The sequence below is a fragment of the Engraulis encrasicolus genome, chromosome 15 (genome assembly GCF_034702125.1).
Source record: "Engraulis encrasicolus isolate BLACKSEA-1 chromosome 15, IST_EnEncr_1.0, whole genome shotgun sequence".
Classification (NCBI taxonomy): Eukaryota; Metazoa; Chordata; class Actinopteri; order Clupeiformes; family Engraulidae; genus Engraulis; species Engraulis encrasicolus.
The window spans coordinates 15,859,161-15,869,160 of record NC_085871.1 but is presented as its reverse complement, the minus strand read 5'-3'; the positions used below and the strand labels follow the sequence as shown (position 1 = coordinate 15,869,160).

Here is a 10,000-nt window from a genome sequence, read left to right as displayed (position 1 = left end):
ATGCAGACTCTTGTAAAAAAAAACACACTTAAGCATGGACCTCACTTAACTTTAAGGTTCAGTGCAAATTCAAATGAAGCCCAGTTAAGTTATTGAGTACTTACTCACGTAGCATCTCTGCCATTGGAACAAGTGTTCTCTGCAGATGGATTAATTGACTGCGTTTATAATGACTACATATAATATTCAAAGCGTTGTCATTGATTTTAGACTAGCGTTTATATTCAATATTATTAATAATTTTCAAAGCGTTGTCATTGATTTTCGACTAGTGTTTTTTGGGTTTTTTTTTTTTTTACCAAATGTTCCCGGCATTTGGTCTGGGGTAGGGGGTATGGTGAGGGGCTTGGTCGTACCATGGTTAAGCCTTTTATTGGAGGTGTCAAAAGGACACGAGATTGCGTGTTTGTTTTGGGTGAACTGACCTGAAAAGATACCTGAATTGAATGCTATCGACACAGATAATGACAAAGCTAATTGCAGGTGTATTTTTGGAAAGTCAGATCCTAGAGTAGGAGTGGTCTGACATAATGGTTTATCCTGTGAACTGAGAGGTTATTGCAAAGTTAAGGAGTTAAATGTGCACCGTGTAGTTAAGTAGTTTAAGTTTAATTAGTTTATTTCCAGAATTCATGCTGCGTGCCCGTTCACAAATGTTATCTTTTATACAAATTCTTACCACCACCATCAAATTCTAAGTACCTTTAATGGCAGGGAAAATTGAACTTTTCATAGCCTACATGAAGGTCCCCTGAAAAGAAACAGTATTGAGAATATGAAGTTGGTTTACAAAAATGATGTATCAGTTATTTGTATTCTTTGTTTCACCTCATACGTATTTCATGTGAAACAGCAAAACGTTGCTTTTCCTATGATGACTAGGCGTGTTAGTCCCATGTCTCAAATATGTGCATAACATGATGGTGGTTTGAGTGGTGTTGTGAAGAGTTCAGATGTGATGGTGATTTGAGTGGTGTTGTGATGAATTCAGATGTGATGTTGTTGTCCCGTGCTGTCCCATCCCACCCCGTCCTCCTCACATACACTTTTCTGTCCCTCTCTCTCTCTCTCTCTCTCTCTCTCTCCCCCTTTCTCTTTCTCTCTCTCTCTATCATTGGCTCTAATCCCCTTTTCACTGTCACATTAGGCTCAATCTCACTGCTGGTCCGTGCCACGCTGTGCCGTGCTCCCGTGGTGCTAATGGCGTTCTCACCTACAGGGCCTATGTGTGAAAGGGGGCTGGTGGCCCAGGTTTTCTCATTACGTAAAAAGCACATTGTGCTTGGGTAGAAATTGCGTGTAACCCTCGACTGGCAGGTCGGCGGTGAGAATAAATCAGGTCCAATGGCCCAGGGCTGTGGGTTGGGGCCGCTGACCCAAGTAAGGGCTTGCGCAGCGTGGCGCAGCGCTGGATATGGGACCCACTAGTTTGACGCCCTCTCGGTACTTCACATGGTAATCAAACATTTCAAACAAGCGATTTAAGGTTAGGGTTAGGTTTAGGGTTAAGGTTAGGGTTAGGTTTAGGGTTAAGGTTAGGGTTATGGTTAGGTTTAGGGTCGTATGACGTAAGCGGTAAGTACCGAAAGGGCGTTGAACTAGTGAGTCCCGCTGGATATCGCAGTCAGATTGCAGCTATTGTTACTAACCAACCCCCGTCTCGTTGTCAATTCATTGTCATTAATCAACCCCCGTCTCGTTGTCACTTCATTGTCATTAACCAACCCCCGTCTTGTTGTCACTTCATTGTCATTAACCAACCCCGTCTCCTTGTCACTTCATTGTCACTAACCAACCGCCCTCTCCTTGTCACTTCATTGTCACTAACCAACCGCCCTATCCTGTTTGCCCGCTTGCAGCGGTGGCGGCGGAGAAGGACGGCACGCCGGTCTTCAAGTTCCCGCGCTGGCGCGTGAAGGGCAAGCCCATCCCGGAGGTGGTGGATGCCTACCGGGCCGTGGGCGCCGAGCTCAACGTCATGCCCTTCTGCTCCCAGTTCATCCCCATGAACGTCATCGACCACCCCAAGCACGGCTCCATCATCTACCACCCCTCCATCCTGCCCAAGCACAGAGGGGCGTCCGCCATCAACTGGTTAGTGTGTGTGTGTGTGTGTGTGTGTGTGTGTGTGTGTGTGTGTGTGTGTGTGTGTGTGTGTGTGTGTGTGTGTGTGTGTGTGTGTGTGTGTGTGTGTGTGTGTGTGTGATATGAGATGAGATGAGATGAGATGAGATGAGATGAGATGAGATGAGATGAGATAAGAGAGAGAAAGATGTTAAATGTTCAACGTTAAATGTTAATTGTTAATTTTTTACTCTAATCACTTATTGTTACTGGTTTATCACTGGTTCATCATCACTGTCACTCACCAATGTTAAATGCTCAGTATTATTTATTACTTCATCACTTTACTGTTATAGGTCCATCAGTGATACATCAGTGTTACATCAGTGTTACATCAGTCCATCAGTGATGTCCTCTTAGATGTCAGTCTGTAAATGTCAGTCCTGTGAATGTCCATGTCCTTCATGGCATAGAGAGAGAAAACATAATTTCAATTTCCTTGTATGACCTGTGTGCATATGAAGAAACTGACAATAAAAGCTGACTTGACTTGACTTGACTTGAGAGGGAGAGAGACAGACAGAGGGAATAGATAAGAGAAAGAAGGGAAAGCAGAGAAAGGTGATTAACCAGTCCAAGCATGGCTCCATCCTCTATCATCCCTCCATTCTTGCCAGAGGGTCTGTACTGTATGAAGAGTGTTATCACTCAATGATGGTAATGTCTTCAAGCTATGTGGGTTATATGTATGTATGTATGTATGTATGTATGTATGTATGTATGTATGTATGTATGTATGTATGTATGTATGTATGTATGTATGTATGTATGTATGTATGTATGTAGGTATGTATGTAGGTATGCATGTATACTTTATGTCTGTAAAGGCCAGTGTCCTTTGTCTGCCTTTATTGGTGACTCAGGTCTGTGCAGTGTGTGTGAGACACCTTGATCTACACCCCCTCTATCCTGCTGAAGTACAGGGGATGCCTCCTGTACGTTTTGGTGTGTGTGTGTGTGTGTGTGTGTGTGTGTGTGTGTGTGTGTGTGTGCAGTCCCGCCGACAGGTGGGGACAAAGGGGTATGTTGCCCCAGGCCCATGGAGATAGGGGGCCCAGAATTGGGTCCCCATTACATTTTATGTATTGGATAAAGGGCCCTTTCAGATGACTTTGTCCTGGGCCCAGTGAAAGCTGTCATCGGCCCTGTGTGTGTGTGTGTGTGTGTGTGTGTGTGTGTGTGTGTGTGTGTGTGTGCGTGCGTGCGTGCGTGCGTGCGTGCGTGCGTGCGTGCGTGCGTGCGTGCGTGCGTGCGGTATATACACATGTGTTACCACATTCATATGCTTAGACCTCACACCTTCCTCTTCTTCTCCTTCCTCTTCTTCTCCTTCTTCTCCGTCTTCGTCTCTCCCTCCCCCTCTCTGTCAAGTCAAGTCAAGTCAGCTTTTATTGTCACTTTCTTCATATGCAAGTCATACAAGGAAATTGAAATTACGTTTCTCTCTCTATCTATACCATGCCAGGACATAGACATACACAGGACTGACATTTACAGACTGACATTAAAGTGCAAGACAGGACAAGTAACAGTGATGAACACGCAACAATAAAGTGATTCATTATTAATTCATAACAACTGAACATTTAACTCTGTTAAACAACCGTCTTCGTCTACATCTCTGCCTCCCCCTCTCCCTCCCTCCCTCTCTCTGTAGGACCCTGATAGAGGGCGACAAGAAGGCCGGTTTCTCCATCTTCTGGGCCGACGACGGCCTGGACACGGGCCCCATCCTGCTGCAGCGCGAATGTCCCGTGGAGCCCAACGACACCGTTGACACAATCTACAACCGCTTCCTCTACCCCGAGGGCATCAAGGCCATGGTAAGGGCTGTAAGGATATTGTATCAAACCGAGAAATAGTGATACACAGAGTCATGAAACTGTATCATTGTGCAAGAAGGCAGTGTCGTGATACGCCTTTTCAAAGTTCTGTTACCCTCCAGAGAACAAAAGCAAAATGAAATATAGTTAATTTAAAAAGATACATTAAAAAAAATCGTTGGGTGTATCGAACCGTAGTGCACAAATCGTGGTGTGAACCGAATCATGAGTTGAGTGTATCGTTACAGCCCTAGGCCATGGTAAGCTTTTTGCCCCCTTTCCCCCTCCGTAGTGACACCCTGGCACACAGGAAGACTACCAGCGAGACCATTCCATTCGTCGACTTCCCCAGAGTCTCTCCGACGAAATTTCGTCAAATATTTCTGCCAAGTTATGACTAGTTTTTTCCAGATTCAGACAATTGTAGTATAGGGTTTGACATACCATAAATGAGCCCTTTTAGAGCAGTTTTATACCCTTTATACACTTTTATACGCCAGAAAAGTGGAATTGTTTTTGGACTGTACAGATTATTTTGCATCTGTAGTTCTTATTTTGTCTATACCAAATCTGGAAAATTGAAGAAATCCTAGAAAATTCTCAGGTCCAAATGGGGAGCCTTGACTTGAATGGACCTGACAGAACTCAAGTTAAAGCCGTTTAGTACAATGGTAGTAACATTTTTTCCATGACTATCACAGCGCTCCACTGGTGGAACGGTACACGTTATGAGACTACGTAGATTTGGTTTCATTCCTACACCCTAACGCAGTAATGAAATGATTGACCACCGTTTGTTGATATACACCTCCTAGACATCCGCTGGGGCAGAGTTAAACGTTAACGTTTTACTGCAACTGTGTCAGTGTGTCTCACTGTCTCTCGAACAAGTCTAGTGTTTGGACACGTGTGTCGGGAAGTGTGCTCCGGCAGTGCAAGATAACACTTGAGCTCCTTTGTTTCTTTTAAAGTGTTCCTACACGTCGCCACATTTGACACAGCGCATGAAAACTTAGCAGTACCTTATCATGCACTGGAAAGAAATACACAATGTTACATATTGTTACACATTTTGTTACACTGTACAGGGGCGATCCTAGGGGCGGGCCTACTGGGCAAATTAAAGTGAAAGCCCACCTGAGAAACTCCAACTCCCATTGTCATTGTGACACAGCACTCCACAGCACACGAGCGAACACTGCACACAGCGAAATTGCATTCATGCCTCACCCGTGCAAGGGGGCAGCCCTCAATGGCAGCTGAAAGATCAGTGCGGTGGGATGGTACCATGCTCAGGATACCTCAGTCATGGAGGAGGATGGGGGAGAGCACTGGTTAATTCCGCCAACCTGGACGGGTCGGAAGTCGAACCGGCAACCTTTGGGCTACAAGTCTGACACCCTAACCGCCATGACAGCTCTAACATTACAAGGAAGAGTAAAATGAAGTGTTAAGGACACATTCAGTGACGGTTTCTTTTGGTGTGTTGTTGGGGTTGTGTCTGTTAGTCTGACCAAAGTCAGTGTTAAAATCAATGGTCTTCTTTAGTTAGCATAGTAATCAGTTCAAAACCAGACAATGGAGAAAGACCATACCAGCTGAATACAGAATTCATTTTTGAATTATAGTCTATTATTGATCAACCAATGAAGGCCTATTTGCCATATGGATTCTGTAAAACGTTGTATCGTTGTCTCCTGTTGTGTCTCTCATTTTAATGTCCATGTTTTATGGACCACACATGTCTGTGTATATATTGATGTTGACATTTGAACCTTTGTCATGTGTTAATATTAACTGGCTGTGTGTGTCTATGTGTGTGCATGTGTGCGAACCTGTCCGTGTGTGTGTGTGTGTGTGTGTGTGTGTGTGTGTGTGTGTGTGTGTGTGTGTGTGTGTGTGTGTGTGTGTGTGTGTGTGTGTGTGTGTGTGTGTGTGTGTGTGTGTGTGTGTGTGTGTGTGTGTGTGTCCTAGGTTGAGGCCGTGAATCTGATTGCAGATGGGAAGGCACCTCGTGTTGTGCAGCCCGAGGAGGGAGCATCCTACGAAGGCATCCAGAAGAAGTCCAACGCCAAGGTTAGTCACCCAGACACTTTCATACGATTGCTGCATGATATCAGAAAAAAATGATACTCGATAACAGCATGCAATACCTCCATAACGATATTTAAACGATATTTAGAAATACAGCTTAGTGTTTTTCTCATCACTAATCTGTCGGTCTGTGTGTCACGCCGACTTTGGTCATGACGGGCTTCTTGCACATGTTTGTTGACATTCAGCAAGTGATTGGACTGCACAGAAAAGTTTTACTTGTTCGCGATGATTAAGTCATTTTCGCGGTACACATATTGCCACTGTTCATGTCACGATTTCGATACATTTTCGATATATTGTGCAGCCCTAATTCATACTTCCATGTCTGGACGCCATCGGGGTGCCAGTGGCCACAGCTAATTGACTTGCTGTTAACCGCAACTACAAATGATTAGTGTTAGCAGAATAAGTAAGTAAGAGTAAGTAAAAAAAATGAAAGCGTAGTGCGACAGTATTCCCACGTTCTTTTAAAACTAAGACTTAAATTCTCAGAATTGATGAGATGCGTACATGGGCACACTGCCAGAGACGATTCAAGTGGTTTCTTCCTGGATCCATATGACGTAAGGATCCAAACAGCAATCCTGTGGCAGCCATGCCCCTTTAGGAGACTAGGAGAATGAATGGAGTTCATAGGAAAGTCACGCTCATTCAGGAGACACGACTTGATTCCATTTTGTTGCGTTGGTGACGCCTCCTACAACTTCTCTTGTACCATATTGAAAACGGCTGCCTGTTTCATTACCACCTGCCATTAGTCAAACTGACAAAAAAGGACAATATGTTCTGATATTGTCACACTATTGTTTAGTAGCAGTGAGTGCACAAAATGTTCCCCTCTGCAGTCAAAGTGGTACTTGGTAGCCTCTTACTACAGATGGGGTCGCCGGCGGGCCTATTTCTTTATTTGTTGGAAATACTCAAATACATCATAACAACATTGCTGTGACATTACTGAGAGCCTTGTGTAACAGATTAAGACATAGCCATTACCATTTTGGTGACAGTAAGATTATAACATAGGCTCTGTGCCAAAGGTTTAATGCCGTTTGTCATCAGACAATTAATTGCTGAAGGTTCTTCTACAGTCCAGTTTTCTTCTGGAGTAGCCTTGCGAGATGGTGGAAAATTCCAGTTTTGAGAGTGATCGGGGAGGTGAGCATTTGGATGCAGGAGTAGCCAAGATGTTTTCAGAGTTTCTGAGGGGGCGTGAATCACAGACGCATGCGCAAATGGTGTGTGTGTGTGTGTTTGAGAGAGAGAGCATTACAGAGTGAGTGAAAGAGAGATAGGTAGATAGAGAGGAACATTGCATGTGCTTGTGTGTATGCAGTTGTGCGTATGTGTGTGAGAGAGAGAGAGAGGGAGTGAGTGAGTGAAAAAAGAACTTGTTTGTGTGTGCCTATACACATGTTTATGAGAAAGATATTTAGAGAGAGAGAGAGAGGGAGAGAGGGAGAGCATAAGAGAGTGAACAAGAGTGAGATAGAACGTGCTTGCACAACCGTGTGTGTGTGTGTGTGTGTGTGTGTGCACGTTGGTGTGTAACTCTAACCTCTGTTTGAGGGAGGAGACGCGGGGGAGAAGTAAAAGCTGAAGGAATTGAGTCCGGGAGACCTGCCCAGAGTTTGCGGGGCTTTGGGGAGTTATTTTTGGCGGCCGCTGCCCAGAAGCGTTGCACAACCAGCGGGGCCAGTTGTTGGATAGCTCTGCCTGCTGCCCTTTCTGGAAAGACACTCTACTCTGCACACCACACACACACACACACACACACACACACACACACACACACACACACACACACACACACACACACACACACACACACACACACACACACACACACACACACACACACACACACACCACAGCTGCATGCAGGACCTGACACTGCATGGGCGAGGATAGGAATTTGTCCGTGTGTGTGTGTGTGTGTGTGTGTGTGTGTGTGTGTGTGTGTGTGTGTGTGTGTGTGTGTGTGTGTGTGTGTGTGTGTGTGTGTGTGTGTGTGTGTGTGTGTGTGTGCGCGCGCGCGTGTGTGTCTGCTACAGTTGCTGTACATATAGATAGAGGAATGCATAAGTGACAAGTCCATACTCCATATGTGTTGCAGTTTGTGTGTCTACACAGCTGCAACTGACAGTGATAAGCAAAGAAATCAATTTGGCTATGTGTGTGAGTGCATGCGTGTGACCGCGGTATTTCTTCATATGTGTGGCATATGCAATTCATTTTATGAGAGAGAAAGACAGAGAACGTGCATGCATGCTGCAGCATGGACATATTGTGGAGACTGGGTGGCTGGGAGAGCAATCATGCCTCCATGTGGTACCTGCTGGCTGAACAAAAAAAAGGCAGTGAAACAGGGATTTTCTTCCCTCTACCCCCCTACCTCTCTTTGCCCTCTCTGACCCCCTTCCTCCCTGCTCCTCTACCTCTTTGCTCCCCCCGCCCCCCTCTCGCCTCCCATCGTCTCTGCCATGAACGCAGTATAGAAGCGTTGGCTATTACAGACTTGAAATGAGCTCCATTTCAGCTCACACACAGTCCCGGTCAAAACGTGTGTGGATGTGTTGAGTTGATTCTACCCAATTTTGGGTAAATATTAAGAGCTGTAGAGGTGAAATTACACTGTCCACCTGCATAATTTTAGACTGACGTTTGACTTCACTGTTTATGGGCTGTTTATGTGTGTTGAAGAAATGCTTAATGTTGGATTGGTACTCCCAGAACATGATTTAATGACAAACTTGGCGATAGCCTACAGGAACCTTCTAATAGATAATCCACATGTGTCATTTACATTGAATGAGAACTCCAGGCTCTTCTATTAGATGATGTGCCACTACCTCAAGGTTAACTTAAAGGACCAGTTCAGTCAATTTCAACATGCAGTTGTAATGCTCACACTACCCTGGACTTGTCAGTACCTGAGATTTTTTTTTTTCTTCTTCAGCCTTTTCCGAGATCCTGGTCATTGTAATGGGGGCAGCGCTTTGTTTACATTAAAAAAAAAAAAATGTATTCCTAAAAACATCCAAAAGATTATACAACATCAGTAGACAACTAGCAAATAGCGGTACCTTTTGGGAAAATATTTGGAGTAGGCCTATGTTAATTTTGTTTTAAATGTAAACAAACGCTGCCCCCATTATCACATATCTCGGAAAGGTCTGAGCCGAAAAATGTGGCTTCACCGGGTACTGACAAGTCAAGGGTAGCGTGAGCAATACAACAGCATGTTGAAATTGACTGAACTGGTCCTTTAACCTGGTTTATTATTCAGCCAGGTTCTTGGAATACTGCCTTGGATTTATACTAGTTTACTCCCCTTGTTAACGCCCCTTCTCTGCCTATGCTATAGCTGAACCTGGCCCAGCCAGCCGAGTCCATCCACAACTGGATCCGCGGCCATGACAAAGTCCCTGGAGCTTGGACCACCATTGACGGACAGGTAAAGTTGCCTGCTAAACGCACGCACACACACACACACACACACACACACACACACACACACACACACACACACACACACACACACACACACACGCACACACGCACACACACACACACACACACACACACACACACACACACACACACACACAGGGGCCAGAGACAGGGATAATGTAAACATGCCGTCGATTAGACCACATGTTATTCCCTGCTGCTGTGTCGTAAGGGCCATGTTGCTGAGCTGCATTTGGTCAGTGGACTAATAGGCCATTGACCCGGTGCAACACCTGTAATACTTTTTTCTATAAGTCCTAGAGCGGAATGACTTCTTACTTCTTACTTCTTTCTGTTTTGTTTTCCGACAATGACGTATATTTATACGGAGTACGTCTTTGATAACCGCTTTTAGAACTGAACTACCCACAAGGACTTGATTTACTAAGCTGGCTCTCAGAATCGGAACTAGACAACTTAACTTGTCACAGCTGGTAATTCAGTTC

General features: G+C 44.9%; 1 protein-coding gene across 1 annotated transcript in view; it reads left to right on the top strand.

The window, feature by feature from the left end:
• The window catches only part of aldh1l2 (aldehyde dehydrogenase 1 family, member L2), a 36,430-nt gene that overhangs the window by 8,934 nt on the left and 17,496 nt on the right, over positions 1-10,000 (top strand). The window contains exons 3-6 of the mRNA XM_063217131.1: positions 1,860-2,094; positions 3,782-3,947; positions 5,922-6,023; positions 9,409-9,498. Of these exons, the coding sequence (XP_063073201.1) occupies positions 1,860-2,094; positions 3,782-3,947; positions 5,922-6,023; positions 9,409-9,498 (593 nt within the window). The remainder of the gene's footprint in view (positions 1-1,859; positions 2,095-3,781; positions 3,948-5,921; positions 6,024-9,408; positions 9,499-10,000) is intronic.